General features: G+C 39.9%; 1 protein-coding gene across 6 annotated transcripts in view; it reads right to left on the minus strand.

The window, feature by feature from the left end:
- baz1a (bromodomain adjacent to zinc finger domain, 1A) overlaps positions 1-24,218 on the minus strand; it is an 81,193-nt gene that overhangs the window by 17,178 nt on the left and 39,797 nt on the right. For all 6 annotated transcript variants that reach the window (XM_069916763.1, XM_069916762.1, XM_069916764.1 and 3 more), the window contains 10 exons: positions 24,020-24,158; positions 22,409-22,555; positions 19,811-19,897; positions 19,485-19,709; positions 18,165-18,330; positions 15,604-15,708; positions 9,139-9,281; positions 8,030-8,749; positions 6,855-7,021; positions 5,418-5,608 (listed from right to left, as the gene is read on the minus strand). In XM_069916763.1, coding sequence (XP_069772864.1) covers positions 5,418-5,608; positions 6,855-7,021; positions 8,030-8,749; positions 9,139-9,281; positions 15,604-15,708; positions 18,165-18,330; positions 19,485-19,709; positions 19,811-19,897; positions 22,409-22,555; positions 24,020-24,158 — 2,090 coding nt within the window. The remainder of the gene's footprint in view (positions 1-5,417; positions 5,609-6,854; positions 7,022-8,029; positions 8,750-9,138; positions 9,282-15,603; positions 15,709-18,164; positions 18,331-19,484; positions 19,710-19,810; positions 19,898-22,408; positions 22,556-24,019; positions 24,159-24,218) is intronic.

The raw sequence follows: 24,218 nt of genomic DNA on the forward strand, positions 1-24,218 counted from the left end.
TTCAGTGACTGATGGACGCAGTGGGCCAAGACCTCCCATTTGCATTCATCTATTTGGACAATATCCTCATCTCCAACTGCAAGGACCACTCTGCCCACCTGTGCTGAATCTATGCTGAGCTGTCAGTCTTCCACTTGCCTAGTCCTGCTTTACTGACATTGGCCGTGTATTATCTCTACCATTTTTACATCTGTTTACATCCGGTACCGCACGGATGGCAGTCTCTTCAATCTGAGGCGCCTGCAAGCTCACACCAAGACACAAGAGAAACTTTTCCGTGAACTACTCTTTGCAGATGATGCCGCTTTAGTTGCCCATTCAGAGCCAGCTCTTCAGCGCCTGACGTCCTGCTTTGCGGAAACTGCCAAAATGTTTGGCCTGGAAGTCAGCCTGAAGAAAACTGAGGTCCTCCATCAGCCAGCTCCCCACCATGACTACCAGCCCCCCCACATCTCCATCGGGCACACAAAACTCAAAACGGTCAACCAGTTTACCTATCTCGGCTGCACCATTTCATCAGATGCAAGGATCGACAATGAGATAGACAACAGACTCGCCAAGGCAAATAGCGCCTTTGGAAGACTACACAAAAGAGTCTGGAAAAACAACCAACTGAAAAACCTCACAAAGATAAGCGTATACAGAGCCGTTGTCATACCCACACTCCTGTTCGGCTCCGAATCATGGGTCCTCTACCGGCACCACCTACGGCTCCTAGAACGCTTCCACCAGCGTTGTCTCCGCTCCATCCTCAACATCCATTGGAGCGCTCACACCCCTAACGTCGAGGTACTCGAGATGGCAGAGGTCGACAGCATCGAGTCCACGCTGCTGAAGATCCAGCTGCGCTGGATGGGTCACGTCTCCAGAATGGAGGACCATCGCCTTCCCAAGATCGTATTATATGGCGAGCTCTCCACTGGCCACCGTGACAGAGGTGCACCAAAGAAAAGGTACAAGGACTGCCTAAAGAAATCTCTTGGTGCCTGCCACATTGACCACCGCCAGTGGGCTGATAACGCCTCAAACCGTGCATCTTGGCGCCTCACAGTTTGGCGGGCAGCAGCCTCCTTTGAAGAAGACCGCAGAGCCCACCTCACTGACAAAAGGCAAAGGAGGAAAAACCCAACACCCAACCCCAACCAACCAATTTTCCCTTGCAACCGCTGCAATCGTGTCTGCCTGTCCCGCATCGGACTGGTCAGCCACAAACGAGCCTGCAGCTGACGTGGACTTTTTACCCCCTCCATAAATCTTCGTCCGCGAAGCCAAGCCAAAGAAAAAAACAAAGAAAAAAATCTCTACCATTAAATACACTCCCCTTGGGTATAACTGTGTATGCACCCATTGTCTTTCATTATTGTACCATTAGCTTCTGCTAATAAAAGCCATGATTATGGTTTGACTACGCCTCCTTTGTCTACTTCATTAACTGGCACTTCACCACCTGAGACAAATGTGCACCCGCTTGAGCGAGTTCGGGGTGACTATCAACCCTGCAAAATGCCAGTTTGGTCTGGACATCATCAATTTCCTGGTGTACAGGATTAACAGACACAGGGCTACAACTCTCCTCAAGAAGACATTTCGCTAAGCCAGGCGCTGTCAAAGGGCTACAGGAATTCACCGGTATGATAAACTTTTACCACAGGTTCATACTGGCAGCGGCACACATCATACATCTTCGTGCTGATGATTGGCAAGTCAAAAGACATTACTTAGGATGATGAGTCTTCCAGGGAGTTCCAGAATGCCAAAGACGCAATGGCCAATGCTACCCTCCTGGTCCACCCCAGACCAGAGGCACCTATACACCCTGACAGTGGATGCCTCCAGCACAGTGGTAGGGGGCATGCTGGAACAACTCACTGAGGGCCAGTGGCAACCCCTGGCCTTTTTCAGCAGACACCTCCACCCAACACCCCCCCCTCCCCTGGGGCTCAAATATAGCACTTTCGACCAAGAGCTGTTAGTGCTGTACCTGGGAGTGTCATTTCCGTTACTCTTTGGAAGGCTGGCAATTCAGGGTGTTAACTGATCACATGCCACTGACTTCTGCCTTCCATAAGGTATCGGCCCCCTAGTCAGCCCAACAACAGGGACACTTGTCCAAATTTACCACATTTAGCATACCGCAGGGGAAAGCAACATGGTAGTCGATGCTCTATCATGCCCCATCCCAAGGAGTCAATTACATGGCCCTCACCAAAGCGCAGCAGCAGGACCCTGAGATTCCCACCGTCTCCGGTCGCAAGGTGGAGGATGTCCCTGTTTGTCAAGGTAAACTGACAATGCTGTGCAACGTTTCTGCCGGCAGCCCCAACCCCATCATTCCGGCTGCATGGAGGAGCCAGGTTTGAAGCCATCCACAACCTGGCATGCCCCACCACCTGCATCAGTGAAAATGGTGGCCAATAGGTTTGTCTGGCATGGCGTCTGTAAACCGGTCAGCCAGCGGGCCAAGACCTGAACAAACTGACAGTCTTCCAAAGTGTAGGTTCACACAAAAGCGTCCACACAGACTTATGAGCTGGCGCAGTGCAAGTTCAGCCATGTACACATCGACATAGTGGGGCCGTTGCCAGTTTACCATGGGGTGAGATACCTCTTGACCATGGCTGACTGCTCCACGAGGTGGCTGGAAGCAGTCCTGCTGGCTGATACCACCACAGAAACCTGTACTATGGCACTCTGACACATGGGTGTCCCAATTCAGGGTTCCAGAGCACCTAATCTCGGACAAAGGGGCACGCTCCACCACACCATGGCGTATCACCCTCAGGCTAACGGGCTGGTGGAGCACTTCCACAGTCACCTCAAGGCAGCCTTGATGGCCCAGCTCAAGAGTCCCAACTGGGTGGACAAACTGCCTTGGGTCCAGCTTGGAATCTGTACCGTGCCGAAGGAAGATCTTCAATGTCTTGGCGGTGGAGATGGTCTACGATGTGCCTTTAATCATCCCCGGGGAGCACCTGGTCCTGATAAATGACCAGAAGACCTGCGGGAACTCTCAAGAATTTCCAGCAAAAACAGGGGTCCTTAGTCCTGTGGCAACTCCACCATACAGCCAGCCCAAGCATAGTGTCCCAAAGGACTTGTTGGTTGGTGTTTGTGAGGAGGGTTGCACACAGAGCACCCTTACAACAACTCTTCAAGGTCGTTAGGGATAATGGTTCTACCTTTGTCCTCTGAGACTTTTGCTGTTGACTGCCTGAAACCAGCATATCTGGATTCTAATGAGCCAGTCTCCACTCCTCCCCCACAGGGGCAGGTCACCTTAGACTACAGGCAATACCCTGGTCGTCAGTGCTGGGGTGCGCACAGAGACATGGACTGTCCCACAAAATGGCCGACAAACGTGGCAAGCACGCAGACCTGGAGACACACCGAGCATTATACCAGGTCACCTCTGCATGGTGGTAAAATGGGGAACTCTTTCCTGAGAGAATTGGCTACAAGTAACTAAAGAAAAGCCAAATAACTGTGGAGACACAATAGAGCCACAGAAAATCCAAGTAATTTCTTGCATTATTATCATCTTAAAGTTCAATATTACATTCTAAACTACATTGAATTTCTAAGCAATAAGCTTTCCTAGAACTTGCAAATAGTCACTTCAAAGTACTGCTTCATATTTCACTTTTGGAAGTCACCTTGGTGATGTTGGGCTCAAGTTTGGTCAAAAGAAAGTTATGACTGGAAAAAAAATCTGATTTGGCTTCAACTGCTGGGCAGGGGGCAGTGGGTGGGTGTCAGAGGAGGAGTGCAAAATTTTAGGCATGGGACACAAAAAAGTGCTATGCAACTCTCTCCTCTTCTGAAGAATCAAAGTTAAGGGTTTTACCTTACAGGGAATCCAATCAGGCAAAGATAACAAGATTTAAATAAAATGGCTTCTAAATGCCACTTCCTTTGAATAAATTAAAAGTAAAATCTTCAACTCTACTAGCTACTAAAAATTAGTGTAAGCCTTACACTTCACTTGAATTGAAAGCCATGAACCAAGGACCAGATTATTCTTTTCTTTGGCTTGGCTTCGCGGACGAAGATTTAGGATTATTAACAAGTAGATAAAGCCCCCAAACAAAAGGGAACAGGTTAGATTTAAAATAATAAATGGAGATAAAGGCAAAGAACTTGCCAGTAAATAGTTTCAGTCATGCAGAACTGACTGTTACCCACATTAAAGGAGCATGTTCTAGATGTTAGAAAATAAATGAAATCAAGGTGGCAAATTGATGCTAATCAAACTAGGCAAATTGATGCTAATCAAACTAGGCAAATTGATGCTAATCAAACCACTGCATGGATACTAACAAGAATCTGCTCAAATTCCCATCATTATATTGGGGAAACTACTCATCCTGTGCCAGGAAAGAGAAACAGGAATGTCAGATTTCAGGTTTATTGTCAAAGTACACACACGACATCACATATAACCCTGAAATTCTTTTTCCCTGCAGGCCAAGCAGAATTGCCACTTAGTGTAAAAACCTATATACAATGTAAACAAATAAAGAAATATAAATAAACTGACTGAAAAACAGAGAGGAAGAAAAATCAATAAAATGCAAAGTAAGAGTTATTAAACAAGTCCCTGATTGAGTTTATTGTTGATGAGTCTGATGGTGAAAAGTGAAACAAAGTTAATCCTTTAGTTAGATGGTCCTTGTTCAGAAGTGGGAAAAGTTAGGCACTCCCATGTTTAAACCTAGAATAGAAGAGGGAAGAATAGAATCAAGATGACATGAAAAAGTGGAGACCAAGACCCAAAAAAAACCAGATGAAACAAATTGGCATTGACTAAGAGAGGATAGCTTGGTACCTATTCTCTTGGACCAGAGGCAATGTTTTTTTTAAAAATCATGGAATTGAGATAAGAGCACTGCAAATAATGGAAATTTGAAATAAAAAGACAATATTAAGAGAGTATCAAGCAGCATCTGTGGAGAGAGAGAAAAAATGAAAATGCATCAGAATTGGCCAAGGGTTGAAAAGCTAAATCTGAAATGAAAACAAAGTATGAGGAATATTCAAAAGGGCCAAGTGGCATCCATGGAGAGAAACAGAGTTCAGCATTTAAGATGCAGACTTGCTCTTCTAGGTTCAGCCTTCAAAACATTCTAGTGGCCGAAGTCTACAACTTGTTAAGCAAGTTTCATTCAGCAAAATTTATGCCAATTTTGTGTAATATATTCGGGGACTGGACCTAGATAAGAATGCAATTACTAATGATCAGGTGGCTCGCCAGGGGAAATGACAGATATCGCTCGGCATTACTCCAGGAAAGCATGTCAAAATCTGTTAGATACAAAAGCTACATCAATATATCAAAGAGAAACTGCTTAATTTTGATCCCAAAAGTTAAACACTGCTAAAATTTCTCTGATATTTTGGGGAAAAAAAATCAGTTATACCCAGCTTTGGCGTTATATCCATTGTTCAAGCCAACAAGCTCTTTGGATTCCTCCCTTTCAATGTTAATAACTCCATTTTCCTTCACTTCATTTTCCAGTAACCGAATTCCATTTTGTGTAGGAAGTGCTTTGCCCAACAGTTCATATTGCCCCGTTTCCAATGCTGCTCGCCATGCATACCGCTCCATCACCTGCTCAGAAAAGTTTTTGACATGCTCTTAAAAATAAATTGATTCACTCTTAAAATCAAATTCAAGCTTTTGATACAATTGTATAATTGGAAATAAATGCACACTCCAAAAACATCAAGGATGAAATTATGAAATATGCATAACTGTACATTTCCAACCATTTGTTTTTCAAATGTTAATGTTTACAACTGAGGTTCAATTTTGAAGAACTTCTGGATTCAAATTCCCATGTATTGATATTTGATTTTTGAACATACTGTATATATTCAAACAAGTTTCCACTTGCTGACCAACAATTTCTTTAAGACCTCGTCTGCAATTTCCACAAAATCAGATATACTATTTTTGAAACTGAGTTTCTGATTTTATTTTCAAAACCTACCTATGACCTCTATTTTTTGGGGGATGTTCTCGCTTCCATTTTCGTATTGCTTGCCTGGACTCTTTTGTCTAGCTTATCCCCTCCCCACATTTTCCTCCACTTGCTTAAAACCAGCATTCCCTTCCTCATACATTATAAATACCAGCTTTCCTTCCTGAAAACCCAAAGCCATAAACATGTAGTTAAGTGGGTTATTCACTCCTTTCTGGTCGTTCTGCCATTGAAATTGACCTGCAACTTAACTCCACATACCTGTCTTTGCTACATTCTCAAATACTTAGGTGCTTTATAAATTAACATTGTGTTTAATATTACCCAATACAAAATTTATTATCAAGTGCTGCAGAGCATAAACAAATTATCCTTTGCATATTGGAGTTCTCTCTCTCCCCCTACCCCCACTCCTTACCTAATCTCAGCCCTGAAAGGGAGTGATTGATTTAAAATCCTACATTAATCCAGAGGAAATATTTTTTTCTCCATCTTATCAGCTCCCTTGATAACTGTAATAAATGATTATTTATTTTATATTGCAAGAACATAACCCCATCTTGTGCAATTTCTTCCTGTACTTCAACCTTTGGTATCCAGATATCTTTCAGGTATACCTACAGAGAATTTTATCAAAGGGTGTGGTTCCCAGAAATGCTCTCAGTACTTCATGAGTGCTCTAAACATGGCACAAATCATAACCAATGATTTTTGTTTCAGAAAATATTGCTGAAATGTTACAAAAAAGTAATATCCATTAAAATATTCTGGGAATAGAAAAATTGACAAACACACCAAAGAGATACACGCAAAGTATTATTAAATTATGAAATTCCAAACCTTTTTGCTTTTTTTGCATTTATTAATACATACTTTTATTCCTCCTAGAGTTCCTTGCCAAGTTCTATCTTCAATGTCAAGAAGCAGATCCTTCAATCGCAGTTCAAGCTGCTTATTGGCAGATAAAAGAGAAGAATCACGTGCTCCATGAACACCTTTTGAAATATTTCGAGCAGGTTTGCTTTCCACTAAAACTTTATCTGGAAATCAACATTGAATTTGTTTGAGTCTTTGCCTTAAGCAATTTAGCAAACCCTTAATTCCTCTAACAACATTTCTTGAATTGCTTAAGGTTGAAAAGGTACTAATTCTCTGCCTCTTTTCAGATTTTAAAATTGCCCAAATTATTTGCATAGTCAAATCCTGCTAATGCAGATTTAATCATAATTGAGAAGATACAAAACAGAATCTTAGCAGAATAATACTATTATACATCATAATAATACAGAATGATGCTACTTGGCAGCTGACAAATTGTTTCAAGAATGAAATGCCTATTATTTACCATACCATGGTACCCATGGTACAATTGTTCATGGGCAGAATGCACTTCAGTAACAGACCACAGGGCGGAGCTTTAAAATAGCAAAGCTTTTCACAGCACAAATGTCAAGTTAACAATGACATAGCTATAAAAAAAACGAACATTTAATATCAATATCAAAAGTATTAAGCATTTGAAAATATCCTGAGCAGCTGGAATAGTGAACATTTTGCACCTTTTAATACAAGTACAGTGGATGAGATAGACTAGAGCTACTGCTTCAATTTCAAAGTTGTGGGTTTTATCATGATTTGGGAGTTGTATGGAAATTTCACGGTCTCAGTGACACACGGAATCCCCAAGTTCCGATTTTCTCCCACATGCTCAGACATGCTGATTAGTAGGTAATAAGCTCGTTAAAAATCTCCGAGTGCAATTAATGAATAGCTTCTGTTTAATCAAGTCATTTTGGGGATGTCCACTACAAACATTTTATTATTAGAATCTGGGGATCCAATATGCTACAACTGCAAACATTTTAATGTTAATACCATTAAGTAAAACTAATTTGTATCCAAAAGTATTTGATGACAAATTCAGCATTTAAAAAAAAAAATGTCAATTCACCTATCCACAATTTGTTTCAAAAGGACTACTCTAAGATGAATATTAACATTCAAGGGTGTGTTGAGTAATACATCAAGGTAAGGATGCAAACACTTACCTGGAATATGGAATCTTTCCACAGGAAAGTTAGTGAGCAAATTTGTGAGTCTTGTTTTATCCTGGAGAAGCATTTCTTTCAAGGAGTTCTCTCGGTTTCCCCTGGAATTAAGTGCTTCAATCAGTTGATCCAATTGTTCTGGTGATGAATAAAAACACCATCGATTCGGTTTTTTTACTGGTCTGTGCAATTCTGTTGCATGGGTGGCATCAAGAGTTTGGTCTTGATCTGAGGTAGATGGCTTTGAAGACTGTGAAGGAGAAACTGAAGAGTTTTTGTCCTGAGAAACAGGCTTGTCATTATGTGGCTCATGCTGCCTTTGGTCCATCTTCCCCAACATTACATTCCCTGAGGATTCATTAGCTTGTGCTTTATCATAAATGTTATTCGCCTGAGACTCCAAATTTTTAATTTGGGTTTTAGTAGGACAAGGTTGCAACATGTCCTCCAATAAGCCATCATAATCTTCTTCCACAAACAAGCCAGGGACCGAACTTAAGACCCAATATCTACGGTACATTCGATCACGTCCCATAGGGAGAATATTGGTGCATGATGTGGCATTTTGAATTTTCCCACCAAGCTCCTTTTCTTTTTTCAGTTGCACAGATTTTAAATCTTCCACTTCCTCTGGACTTACAATCTCTCTCTTTTCCATCGTTGATTCTTCAATTTCCTCAGGGTTCTGGACACTTTTAAAACTAATTTGATTCTTCTTTCCTACATATGGCAATTTAAAACCATGAGCAGAGTACCACAGAATATTACACAGAAATTAGTATCAGTTAGTGCCAAATCTTCAATTACTGAAATATTTTAATTATATATGCACATAGTCCTATCAAGTATCTGATTAGCCCCCCCCCCCAAAAAAAAATCAGATTCAGTTATAAGAAAATACAAAGTTAGAAGTAATTTTAGGAACATGCAGTAAATCCTCAGCTACAAACGAAACAGTAATATAGAGCCATTTTACATTTACTTGCAAGCCGAAAGGACAACTCAGAAGTGATTGAATTACCCTGTTAAAATCAATTTCTTTTTCTTGAACATGTCTTAATCGACAGAGAAAGCATATCAAGAAAGGAAACTGCAATTCAAGGACCAACCTTTCTGTCCCTTTTGACGCAATCCCAATTCCTCTTCATCTTCTGTTGCTGTATCACACCCACGATCTCTCTGGGCAGACTCCTGGCTTTCTGTGCTGGTGTCAATTTCTTCCTGAGTAGAGTTCTGAATCGTACCTTCTTCACTTAAAAAAAAAGTTTAGAAGCAAGCAAAAATATTCCCATAATTATCCAGCAATCCCTCGCTCAAAATCAATAACTAGTAACATTACATAATGTCAGATACTGTCAATAGATAGCAAGCTTATTTTAAATTGCCTTGACCAACATGAAACACAACTAGATCTATGGTAATTTTTGATATGGCAGTGGATAGAAGAAAAAAAAGACTTGAATAGTGGTGAAAGATGCAACTTGACACACAAATCAGCCCTGATATATGGTCTCAATGCAAAATGTTGACTTGTAAATAAACTAATTATTCTTTATTGTATTCAATGGAATTTCCTCTCAGCTTCCTTCACTACAAAGGAAATGAAATTTGTGGGGTTTTTTGGTACAATTTTTCACCTACAGAAAAATCTGTATAAATCTCTGTGTGTCCTTTTCTTGTGAACTCCTCTTTCATGAAGCATGATCAGAATGAGTGAAGGTCACTTTAGTGAAGGAGAAATGCAACAGCCACTCAATATGGAGCACAGTTATTTTATCTATTGGCCCTATGCAAAAGAGCTGCTCATGTGAAGATTTTTGCTCCTCTTGGATTGTTCAAAATGTATTGAGAGAAACATTAAATGGAGACCACATCCACCTTTTCAGGTGACCAAGAACGTGCAATGTCCATAATTCAAACAGGTTTTCTGTGTCCCCAACCAACATTCATTCCTCAATGATCAAAAATAATTTAATACAATTATAGTGTACAAATTTGCAAAATTGGGTACAATTTGCATGTTTTCCAAAAATGATGCTTCACAAAACAAAATCCATCACACTCGAAGTCCACTCTATTACTTAAGGTTAGTTATAGACTTTGCATTTAAAACTATTATCGATTTTTAGCTTGGCCACCATGCCAACCCCTCACGTAATACTCAACCTTTCTGATCATCTTTGTTAATGGTGCTTAAATTCGATCTTCTAAATTACCAACGCAAACATTTACTTCCATTTACAATCGTGAACACTGATGGGTATTTTCTTTTTTGGTTTTAAAGGAGTTATAAAGTTTTATTATTTTCCTCTAACATCTCATTCCTAGGCAGACTACAGATGATGAAATGTGTATATAAAGACCAGAACTGAAGAACTCAGCACATCATTTATCAATTATGGAGACAAAAAGGTGCAAGTCAACATTTTGGATTTTTGAAAGAATCAAAAATGTGATGGGACTAAACAAAACCTGTTGCCCAATCAGTTATATCTATACTGAAGTGGTTCAATTCACTTAGATGAGTGACACAGAATAAGACAAACAAGATTTGGAAAGGTACATTTGATCAGAGGAACTGATGGAAGTTACATATGAAGACAGTGTCGCTGAAACAGAATTTTGCAAAGTAACTACTGAGACCATACATCAGAGCTGATCCATATCTCAAATTACACCATGGATCCTGATCAACTGGAGATTTTAAAAATGTTTAATGTACTTGTGTTTCCCATTCTTGAGTTCTCACTCTTGCATTCTCTTCCCTTCAAGGTACCATAATCTTGACAGTACATTACAAACAAATTTGTGATGCGGACATTTGAGGCAGGGATCTGATCCATCTATGAAAATGATTGATTTAATACAATTGACCAAGGATTTTTAAAAAAATGCTGGTTTCTTTATGCATTCAAAAACACTCCATACATTTGTCTTGCTTGGATAGGAAATGCTCTGAATACTGAATAACCAAAACAGTTATCCATCACAGGATAGGGAAGCATTCTCTCTTTTTAAAATATTTTTATTAATTTTAATAAAGAATGTATACAAATAGGGAAGCTCATAGGTTTGTCCTTGGAATTTTATTTCTCAAGTATGGGCACTTCAGGTTTCTGCCTGTCAGACCTCTATAATAGTGAGTTTTGGACTGTGAAGAGTTCCATACATATCTGGACTTGCTTAAGCGTCAAACAAAAAAATTAAGTTGAATAAAAGTCCTATTCTCCTGGAATGGAAAGGTAAATTAACTCCATTCAAAACAGTGATTTACATTATGAATAGGCCAAGAGTTAATTAGAACAGTGGAATAACTGTCATAACCACAATAAAATCCATTATCTAACAATACTGTGGAAAATAAAATTGCAAGAACAAAGAAAGATTGTTCCCTTCACAACCTTTGGTTAGCTCTTTCCTCTCAACCAAACCCTCTTAATGGCATTACATTGAACTGCAAAAGATGTAATACCCTTCCCACAGACAGTTCCACATTAATATTTCTGTAATATTTACTCAAGTTCTCGCACTCCATTGCCCAATCTGCAGAGCATTTTCTACAGAATCAGAATTTATCGTCATGAACAAGTCATGAAATCCGATATTTGCAGCAGCGTCATTAGTGTAAACCTTCCTATTATAACCACCTTACAACATTACTATAAAAAAATAGTACAATAGTAGAGCACGAAAAGTAAGGCAGGGTCTTTGGTTCATGATTATTCAGGTATCTGATGCCAGCAGGGAAGAAACTGTCCTTGTGTCGTTGAGTGCTCGTCTTTAGGCTACTGTACCCTTTCCCCCCCGATGATAGCAGAGTGAAGCGGGCATGGCCTGGGTGGTGGGGGTCTTTGAGGAGAGAGGCTGCTTTTTTTAAAGACACCGGCTCATGTAGATGTCCTCGATGGAATGAAGGTTAGTGTCTGTAATGTCGCTAGCCGAGTTAACAATTTATTCTTGTACTGAGAATCGGCGCTTCCATATCAGGCAGTGATGCAACCAGTAAGAATGCTCTCACGGTACACCAGTAGAAGCTGATGAGAACCTTCGATGACATACCAAATCTCCTCAGACACCTCACAGAGCATAGCCACTGGCGAGCCTTTGTGATTGCATCAAGATGGAGGCTCCAGGACAGATCCTTGGAGATGTTGACACCTAGGAATTTGAAGTTTTTGATCCTCTCCACTACTGAGCCCTTGATGAGGATTGGGTCACATTCCTCTGACTTCCTCCTGAAGACCATAATTATCTCCTTGGTTGTGCTAATGCCGAGCGCAGGGTGGTGTTGCTGTTGTTGTAATATCATCCAACAATCTTTCTCCCTCCTGTACTCTTCCTCATTGCCATTTATGATTCTGCCGACAACTGTGGTGTCATCGGCAAACTTGTAGATGGCATTGGAATCGTGCCTGGCCACACATTCATGGGTGTATAATGAATAGTGCAGTGGGCTAAGCACACATCTTTGGGGTGAGCCGGTCGGTGTTGATAATAAGTGAGGAGATGACATTGTTTCCAATTCATACTGACTGTGGTCTTCCGATGAGAAAGTTAAGGGCCCAGGTGCAGCTGATCAGCAGGTCAGTTTTTCATGTTCTTTTCCCCAACTTTATAAACCTATCAATTGGAGGCTTCCACAGCTTCTGGTAATCTTGATCTCAAAACCAATTCATTCACCCCACCCCCTCCTCCCCACCATTGTGCATCATGGCCTGAAATGTTTTTTTGCCCTACATCTTTACACCATTTTCTATTTTAATTTCAGATTTGCAGCACCTCCATTATTTTAATTTCCAAAGTATCTTGTATTGCTGATTAACAGAAGGCAGCACTGCCCAAACCTCATTCAGAAAGGAATTTTTTTTTTTAACCAGCTTGGTGGGGGGTGGGGGGGGGGGGGGAAGAATCAAAAATGTGATGGGACTAAACAAAACTTGTTGCCCAATCAGTTATATCTATACTGAAGTGGTTCAATTCACTTAGATGAGTGACACAGAATAAGACAAACAAGATTTGGAAAGGTACATTTGATCAGAGGAACTGATGGAAGTTACATATGAAGACAGTGTCGCTGAAACAGAATTTTGCAAATATCTACCACTTAAAAAAAAATAGCACTACCCTAGTTCAAAATTGTCCAGTCGATCTCTAGGTAAAAAAAAAACATCATTAAAATATTAGTTGGAGAAAAATGCAGATAAAAGAAAAATTCTTCAAAAATTGATAGCAAATGCATAGCTCGAATTTTCAAATCAAAAATGACAGAAAAACTTTGGAACCAATAAAATTGACAACACATTTGGTAATATGATTGATTTTGGTGTGCTTGGAGACAGAGGATATTTAAAAACATGAAAAGACCAAAATAAAAATCCTCCTATACTTTTAGATGGTAAGGGAGATGGGGAGGGCAAGAAATAAATAAGATCTTGCATTAATCAAAATATGCAATTTAGACATGCTCACATGAAACCGGATAAAATTTCAAGAGATTTTTTTAAAAATTCAAGTAAATTGGTGATCTTTATATAATCCAGAAAAAGTAATTCTTCATCAGACTAACCATCAAGTTTCAATTGAGACAGCCGTTTTCAAGAATTGCCCTCACTTCAATAGCTTAACATTAGTTTTCAGCCTTATGACTGTCCATAATTTGCTTTGGTAATAACAAAACTTTGTTCCTGCATTTGTTATTGAATTACAACTCATTTAACTACTGGTCTTATTCCTTCCACTATATCATGCTTTCAAAGGACAATTCTTTAATCCCATCCTTCTCTCCTCCACAATGGTCAGCACTTCAAGATCTGTACCTGCACTTAGTTTTAAAGATAGACATTGATTTTAAACCCAGAATTGAAATGTTATAAATGTTAAATGTTATATAACAATATATATAACAATATATATAGCATGGAAACAGGCCATTAGGCCCTTCTAGTCCACACTGAACCAAACACCCCTTTCTAGTCCCACCTCCCTGCACAATGCCCATAACCCTCCATCTTCTTCTCATCCATATACCTGTCCAACCTTTTCTTAAATAATACAATTGACTCCGCCGCCACTATTTCTCCCGGAAGATCATTCCACACGGCTACCACTCTCTGAGTAAAGAAGTTCCCCCTCATGTTACCTCTAAACCTCTGCCCCTTAATTCTTAACTCATGTCCTCTTGTTTTAATCTTTCCTCCTCTTAACGGAAATAGTCTATCCACATCCACTCTGTCTATCCCTTTCATAATCTTAAAAACTTCTATCAAATCCCCTCTCAACCTTCTACGCTCCAAAGAATAAAGACCTAATCTGTCCAATCTCTCCCTATACTCTAGATGCTTAAACCCAGGTTACATTCTGGTAAACCTTCTCTGCACTCTCTCCACTCTGTTTATAACCTTCCTATAATTAGGTGACCAGAACTGCACACAGAACTCCAAATTAGGCCGCACCAACGTCTTATACAATCTCAACATCACCTCCCAACTCCTATATTCCATGCAATGATTGATAAAGGCCAGCATACTAAAAGCCTTCTTCACCACCCTATTCACGTGAGTTTCTACCTTCAGGGAACGATGTACCGTTACTCCTAAATCTTTCTGCTCTTCTGTATTCCTCAATGCTCTCCCATTTACCACTTATGTCCTATTCTGATTCTTCTTACCAAAATGAAGCACCTCACACTTATCAGCATTAAATTCCATCTGCCATTTTTCAGCCCACTTTTCTAAGCAGCCCCAATCCCTCTGCAATCCTTGAAAACCTTCTTCATTATCCACTATTCCACCTATCTTAGTATCGTCTGCATATTTACTAATCCAATTCACCACCCCATCATCTAGATCATTAATGTATATAACGAACAACAATGGGCCCAATACAGATCCTTGAGGCACACCACTGGTCACCGGCCTCCAACCTGACAGACAATTATCCACTACCACTCTCTGGCCTCTCCCTTTCAGCCAATGTTCAATCCATTTGACTATCTTAAAATTTATACCTAAAGACTGCACCTTCCTAACTAACCTTCCATGTGGTACCTTATCGAAGGCCTTACTGAAGTCCATATAGACAACATCCACTGCGCTACCCTCATCCACATTCCTAGTCACCTCTTCAAAAAATTCAATCAGATTGGTCAAACATGACCTTCCTCCCACAAATCCATGTTGAGTGCTCCTGATCAGACCCTGTCTATCCAGATGTTTATAAGTACTATCTCTAAGAATTTTCTCCATTAATTTACCTACCAGTAAGAATGCAGTATTTGGCATCGAAAGAAAATTTACAATAAAGCTTCTGTCAAATTAACAAATGCAAAGTTTTGCCAGAATATTTACTGAAGTGAAGAATTTTAACCATTTGACAATTACATCAATAGAACACAAGTGTTTGGGTTTGTATATTTCTAGCTAGGAACATTTAACATTTATACCAATAGCCAAAATATAATCTTCACTGAGATTGGATCATTCTTAATAGATCCAAACTCAAGGCCTTTTTAAATTTTTTTTTTTTTTTTTTTAAACATGAAATGCCTTCACATAGACATCATGAAAAAAACTTACACTGAATTTCCCTTTAAAAATCTCTGTTCTTCTTTTAACCGATCATGTCTATCCTTGAACTTTTGTTCTTGCTCTCTTAGTCGTTCTTCTTTTCTCTTGCGATATCTACAAGTCAAAGTCAATGTTAAAAGATGAAAATAACCAATGTACAAGAAATTCAACAGTAATGCTAAATATAGAGCTCCCTGGGCCAGATTGTTTCTTCATTCAATTTTCCTAATCTTTATTGAGGAAAACGTTAAACCTGACACAAAAGACAAAAAAACTACAGTGAGAAGGGAGTTAATGCAAACAGGCAAAAACATCTTGACAGCTGTATTCAGAGTCAATGTGAACCAAACTGCAGCATATTCATTTGCTTTTGGAGTTACATTAGTGTTTTGCAAAGTCATATTTGCAGAAGGCAAGCATGTTGATTTTACTCAAATCAAACTAGTCAATAAATTTCCATTCCTGCAGTAAAAGAGGTAATAATGAAACACTGATAGTTTTTCTTAGAGTACCAACTTAATAGAGTTCCCACCTAAAGGTTGTTGTGAAAACTAGATTACTTGAAATAATTTGGTTGAAGAGAATAACTGCTACAAATGAGATTTGTGGATCATGCTGGTTTCAGTTTCAATACGAAGGTTTGCACACCTTTTGTACACTTATGACAGAACAATAGGCTTGTTTAGATCGCTCAGCTATCACTTCACATGCCTCAAATCAGACTTGTATCAATTAATCTAACACAGTGATGTATTATTGATGCAATCTGCCTGCTCAGCTAAGACTCATGGAGGAGCAGGAATTTTGGTCGAAATTGGCCTTATAACCAACTACATTAAAAATGAATCAACTAGTATTCATTTAATTGTAACAACTTTGGCACCTACAAGTTAACTATTACATGATTCTGATAAACATTTGTCCCAACGCGTTTTTAACATGATGCTTAATGCTAATGACACCAATGATGAAATATCCACACAGTGAAAATTAGTTGCATTTTCCTCTACATTATGCAATTGAATATTTAGAGAGATGCAGGTATTTCTGTATCATTCTAGATATTTCAAAAGGTGAATCTTGACATCAGTTACATTTGTTAATCCTGATTTTCTTGTCAGATGCAGCCATGATGTCATTCTTCACACAATGTGCCTGTTGGAATACTGCAGAACTTAAAACACTGTCTCAAGAGTATCTGCTAACAGACACTTCCCACTCCATATGGGCTTACTTACTTGCCTTCAACTTTTAAAACCCTCCAACTCCCACCTTATCATTAATTTGCTAATAATTACAACTTCACCTGACACCAAGAACTGATCTGAATTTGCCCTTCAACACAAATCCTGTCCACATTCCCAACTTCGCAAATCTTTACCAAGCATAGTCTGCTACTTCCAATCCTAACATCAGGTCCTACTCTTTCCCCCTTCTGCTTAATATCCCATCAAAATTAGATCACAGATGCCTGTTCCCTTCCAATCTTGATGGCAGCTGTCCAATTGATTTCAAAGGAATAGCTGCCAAATTTGTGATCCAGCAACCCTTCCCAACCCTTCTCCAAATTTGCAGATGACACTAAGCTAGGAGGGGTTGTGTGCACGGAAGAGGGGGTCAGGAAACTCCAGTGTGATTTGGATAAATTGAGGGACTGGGCAGATACATGGCAAATGCACTACAATGTGGATAAATGCGAGGTTATCCACGTTGGTAATACAAACCGGAGGGCAGATTACTATTTGAATGGCAATAGATTAAGGGATGGGGAAGTGCAGAGAGACCTAGGGGTACTTGTACACCAGTCTCTGAAGGCGAGCATCCAGGTACAGCAGGCGGTTAAAAAGGCAAATGGTATGTTGGCCTTCATATCAAGAGGGTTTGAGTATAGGAACAAGGATACCTTACTGCAGCTGTACAGGGCCTTGGTGAGACCCCACCTGGAGTATTGTGTGCAATTTTGGTCACCTTATCTAAAGAAGGATGTTCTTGCAATGGAGGGAGTGCAGAGGCGATTCACCAGGCTGATACCTGGAATGGCAGGAATGACTTATGTGGAAAGATTGCGCAAATTGGGATTGTACTCGCTGGAGTTTAGAAGATTGAGAGGGGATCTCATAGAGACATATAAAATTCTGGCAGAATGGATGCAGATGGGATATTTCCAATGATGGGAATATCCCGAACGCAGGGCTATGGTTTGAGGATAATAGGCAAACCATTTAGTACCTAGATGAGGAATTTCTTTACTCAGAGGGTGGTGAATCTGTGGAATTCATTGCCACAGAGGGCAGTAGAGGCAGGTTCATTAAATATATTTAAGAGGGAATTAGATTTATTTCTTCAGTATAAGGGTATTAAAGGTTACGGAGAGAAGGCGGGGACGGGGTACTGAACTTTAAGATCAGCCATGATCTCGTTGAATGGCGGAGCAGGCTCGAAGGGTCGAATGACCTACTCCTGCTCCTATCTTCTATGTTTCTATGAGGAACAGGTCTGAGGCAACTTACACTTGATAAATTATAAATATATAATCTAAAATATAAAAAGCACACACGTTTAGATCATACCTCGCTGCAGCTTCTTCTCGCCCTCTACGATGCTGTTCAGCTTTCAGTTCTCTAAATTCTTGCCTAGCCTGTTTCAGAATCTCTACATTATCTTCAATGAAATTCCGTGTGGAAACGAGAGTCAGCAGCTGTCCACAGAGTGCATGTAGTACCTTCAGTTTCTCCCCTGGCAAAAAAGCAGAGATTCAAATATGCAAATGCTGCAAGTTATGCCCTTAGTGGAACAATTTATTCTTCACTTATTAATTGGTACAATGATAATGTAGTAGAAATAAATATCAGGACTCAACAAGTCAGGCAGCATCCACAGAGAGAAATAGTTCAAAGGTTCCCTTTATTGTCATGTAATCATACAAAAAAATGTAATATACACAATATACTTCAACTTTTGCTTGCCATAAAGGCAAACAAAGAGCTACCATGAACCAATAAGAGAATCCTTTCAGAAAAAAATCCAGCAAACTCACAGTCTCACAGACTCCTGTTCAATCTACTGGTAACCAGAACTTCAGATCCAAAACCTTGGATACAATCAGGAAGTTTTCAGTACATGAGACCCCTTTTTGCACTCAACAGCCTCTTGAATCCAAGTTTCAATACCTGGTTCCCACAAACCAGCAAATTGCCAGTAGCTAGAAACCTGTGAGTCCACCCCAAGCTGGCCCACTGCCATGATCATCTTCCTTAGGGTAGTGTCCCAAGATCCCCTCCCCCCCCCCCTTCCCTCCCTCGCTTCTGGTGCTCTACACCAGTCCAATGCTCCTCAGTCTGCAACCCCTTGTGATACACTGTCCAGCATAGGCACAGAACTCAGTGGCTGCAGGACATTTGAAAACCATCAACTCCTCTAAGAATGTTCAAATGCTGTATGGAGCTATCAGCATCATGACTGGGCCAGTAGAACCTTGCAGAGCAGTGCTGTTGCCAATCCCTGCTCTCCTGGGTCCACATCAGCACAGCTTTTTTTTTCAATATATGGAGAGTTAACATTTTGAATCAGGGCACAGACTGACCATTTTTTTTCCATGAATGCTGCCTGCCTGACCTGTTGAGTCCCAGCTTCTCATTGTTTACTCAGGAGTCCAGCATCTGTCTTTCTTCATTCGCCTCAATGCTGATGCACTCTATTAGGTTCTCCCTTGCTTTGTACACCAGTTTATTTTAAACTTTACCAAATCATCAAAATTTGATTTCTGGCACAAAATATTCAGACATTTAAAATATATATCTTGAAAAATTATACAATCATTGCCTCCAGGTGGACTGAAATTGACCAAACTTGCACAAGACTTACAAGAAAATCTTAAAATACATACATACCTGATGTCAGATCATACACTGGGAAGTTAGTTAGCTTTTTCAAAACTTCTGGATTATTCATCCTGAATTCAACACAAGGATCATCAGTAGTATCAAATCCACCTTGCTGCTGGTATCGATACTTTGCATTTGCTGGTGTCACATCTGCTCCTGCTGCCAGAATGTGTAGTCTGAGGATTTCAGACAGTGTGCAGCTATCGAGATCCAAATTACGCAATGAGCAGCCTTTATCAAACAAGTGGGAAAACATTTAATCATTGGACTGGTAAAACCAGTCCCTCCCCCACCCCCAATGTCGATTGAAACTACAATAAAGAGTACGGGACCTTGATAGAGTTGGGGCCATGCAGCTGCAAAAGCTGCAACCGCGGAGACTGCACATTTGGTAGTATCTAGATCTTCATCCAAAGCGTCTGTTAAGTGAGTAAATAAAAGTAAGATTTTATTTGATGGGCACCAAAACAATAGATCAAAAACAGGTTCAAGAACAACTTGCATTCAAGACTAAGAAGTTCAACTGTCAAAATAATGCCAAAAAAAATCACCTCAAAATATTTGAAAAGTATGAGGTTTCTTTTTAATTCTTTCCTCTCCCCTTATTAAAAGTCCTATGTTGAACATTTAGAACCAGAATTGAGAGAAGCACAAAAATAGAATCAAAAAAGTACCATTTGCAAATGACAAAACATTTGCAAATGTTCCAGAGTAAAATAACTTTAGAATTTCGGTGTAAAGAACACTAATGCAACTAGGAAGGATCCTCTAGAAAACTCAAGCTTTTTGACGGCTTCTGAGCTGAAACTAAATATAAATGCAGTTGTTTAACAAGAAAATCTGCAGACACCGTGATTGCAGTTTACCCAGAATTGCTGGAGAAATTCAACAAGTCACACAGTGTTCTCTATGTAGTAACATTAAGTTACATAACTAATATATCAAAAAATTTTAGAAGCAATCAGATTAAAACAATTCATATTACACTTTAATTTCTGTGAACTTGAGCCAATGCAAAAAAATGACTGGACTGAAACTTTCTGCTACTAATAAATGTAGCCTCCATGCAGAATTCCAGCTTTTGAATGAGGCCAATGAATGACAAAAGAATGGTCTTGTCCCAAAGATTTATTTGCAATGGATTACATTTTTTAAATTATACTCTCCGTATGCCTGCAATACATTTTTTGCATCTTCATGATGGGGGGGGGGGGATCTTCATATTCTTAATAATGTCATAAATTGAAAAGTGTGAATGAAGCAAGACATCAGATTGAAATTAGTTAGGCGTGAACTTTCCATTTGGGGCTCCAAACAGATCTTCCAAGTGAAGCAACACTTCACTTATGTAAGTGCAGGAGTTACCTACTGCATCCAGTGCTCCCGTTTTGCCTTCTCTTCATATGATAGACGAGATGCAGACTGGGAGTACACATTACTGAGCACTCTCTGTCTGTTACAATAGAAGGGATCTTCCAGCAGCCATCCATTTCAATTCTATGCTGATATTTGTCCACGGTCATGTGCAGGGCCAGACTAACCACAGATTGGAGGTACACAGGGTTGGCACCAGAACAAATGCTAGAGGGGGGCAGTCATAAACTCACTGGGGAGACCTGTTGGATGTCGGGACCTGCCACCTGCCTGCCATCAAACGTTAACACCATCCACCCCTCTGATGTAGGAAGCGGGGGCCTGCTTTTATTGCGTCAAGCTGGACATGTGCAGAGGGGGGTGGGGGCAGGTCTGACCAAGGGTGAACAGCCCCCCTTGGCACTGACCCTGGAGGAACAGCATTTCATCTAGGCACCCTCTAACCAGATGTCATTAACTTGGGCCTGTCCAGTTTCTGTTAGACGAGTCCCATCTCCCTCTCTTACCCACCCCTCCAGCTCTCCACCCCCTTTGCTCTCCATTCGAGAGCTATCTACTCCCCAATCACTTCTCAGCTTTTTTCTTTTGCGTCCTCCCTCCCATATCCACGTATGATCTCTTCCCTGTGGGCCTATGCTCATCCACCTACACATCCCACCACCACTTTATTCAGGCGCCTGTCTGCTTTTTTTTGCTCATACTTTGATGAAAGGGCTCAGGTACAAAACAATTGTTCACTCGGTTATCATCAGGAAAAAGATATAAAAAATGAGCACTCAACAACACAAGGACAGCTTCTTCCCTGCTGCCAGATTCCTGAATAATTAATGAACCAGAGGCACTGCCTTACTTTTTGTGTACTATTATACATTTTTTCATTATTGTTGTAAGATGGTTATAATATGAATGTTTGCTCTCTGAAGCTGCTGCAAACACCGAATTTCATGACTCGTTCACGACAATAAATTCTAATTCTGATGCATCTCAACATTGCTGGTTTCTCCAGAAATTTTGTGTAAACTGCAATCACTGTCTGCAGACTTCCTTGTTAAAACAACTTACCATTCTTATTTAGTTTCAGCTCAGAAGTTCTTTTAGTAATCAAAGTCTATTAAATAAACTATAGGGAAATGCATCAACTTTTCTTATTAAAAAATGCATTTAAAATGGTCACAATAAATGATATTGACAATTCAGTTTCTCATCCCACCCTCATTGTGCATTCATTCAACGAGTGACTTGCACAAGCAGATGCAAATAATCAATAGTTTATGGACAATATTAATTTTTTGACAGCTACAAACCAAAATGCAGGATTGATAATATAAAATATTGGATATAGGGTTTTATTGGTGCAAACAAAACTAAGTACATTTAATTTTCCAATTACTGAACAAATTAAAAAAAACTAAGATGGTTCAGCTCCAGCATTCCTTGGAATGTATTGTTTAAAAATCACCTTCTTTTACGTTAGTAAGGCACACAAAAATTTTGTTACAAAGACAAGCACAATTTACTCTGACAGCAGTGTAACTGTTTCCAATTCAATCTCTAACCTTTTGGATCTGGTTCTTTTAACTGTTCTTTGGCAACTTCTTCTTCTTCCTCAGCATGTGCCTGAAAGATTGCAGTGAGGAAGAAAAACAGCAATTCACAGAGTGGCCCTTCAGTGTCATTTCCAACAAGTGCTTCCTCTAGACTTTCTGTGAATTAATCAGATACAATGTCAGATCAGAAACAATACTTTGAGAATACTACTGCATATCTGAAGTCAAAAAATAATTGTGTAAAGGCATTGAAGTTCACTTCTAACACTTAAATGCAGAGTGCAAAGATCACTGCAAATTGATTCCTAGTGGCTTTGAGAATATCACAGAATTTATTTTGCCCTTCCTTCATTTGTTATTATTTATTCCATGACAAAACTGCATTTCCATTTCAGGAGTCTGTCATCTGGCACGTAAAGTACCTTTCCAGAAGTGTCACCATGTCAAGATACATCCCCCCATCCCCACCCCCAAGTACATTTGCAGTATTTTGCAGAGACATTTCTCTAGTACCTTCAGATGCCTGTAGAAGGTAGGTCTAGTCCAATTGTTATCAACCTTTTTCTTTCCACTCACATACCACTTTATAAGAATTCCCTATGCCATCGGTGCTCTGTGATTAGTAAAGGATTGCTTAAGGTGGTATGTAGGTGGATAGAAAAATTTTGAAAACCACCATTTTAATCGTACATAATTGACTTGTTAAGTGCACCATTTCATAACTAAAAAGGAAATGGGTCAATGACAATATTTCCTTAAGCAAAATATTTCAGTAACAATTGGCTCTAGATCAGTGATTCTCAACCTTCCCTGCCCACTCACATACCATCTTAAGCAATCCTTACTAATCACAGAGCACCAATGACATGGGGAATACTTATAAAGTGGTATGTGAGTGGAAAGAATAATGTTGAGAACCACTGGTCCAGTCTCAAAATGAATAAGCAGGCATGGAATTGTGTAGTTTTATGACAAACCCAATTTTGTTCATTATGGGTAATATGCACAACATGACTAAGGTATAATGATGGTTGCCAAAGAAACTTTGAAGACTTGGTTCTATTAACAAGTCGGTAGAAGACCTAGGAAAAAGGGAAGTTACTTTACAAGTAATTTGCCCGAGTTTTCAAAAGGTGCATCATTTCAAAGGTCAAAAAATTTCAATTATGGTTAGGCGTGCAGCAAATTCCCAATGAGAAACTCATTGAGGTGAGTGGGGAGATGGGTCGTGGGCTGACGGCATCATCAGCCTGCCCCCAAACAGGTGCCTAGTGCAGCTGCCAATTCAGATCGTTTGGCAGAGGGCTGTGCTGCGGAGATTATCCCTCTCGGAGAGGGGTTGGATTATGCGGCTCAGAGACCGCCTCCACACATTCAGAGAGGTCATTATGTGTTTCTCCGCCTTTACATCCCGACTTTTGTGCTATTTGAAATGGCCTTAAGCCTACAAATGCAAAACAAAACACCAACCTACAAATGCCAGTGTTACATTTCCAGGTACAATGCAAACTTTTCCTTTTGAGTCAAGAATAAAATTATAAGCAGACTTTCAATGAAACATACCAGCATACAATTACTAGCACAAGCATTCAATTCACACAATTCAAATCAAATCTGTACCTAATGTCATGCCATCAGGAAACTCATCCTCGAGGTCAAATAGCTCTCCAAATGCATGCAAAAACTCCAAAACCATCAATGCATCACCAAATAGTTCTGATGGCAATCTGGTCTTCACAGGAGTTGGAGATGGAAGTTCCTATCAATCAAACATTGAAAATAGCAATGGACATTCAGCAGTACTTATTCAAAAGCAATT

This window comes from Narcine bancroftii, chromosome 2 (assembly GCF_036971445.1).
Source record: "Narcine bancroftii isolate sNarBan1 chromosome 2, sNarBan1.hap1, whole genome shotgun sequence".
Lineage (NCBI taxonomy): Eukaryota > Metazoa > Chordata > Chondrichthyes > Torpediniformes > Narcinidae > Narcine > Narcine bancroftii.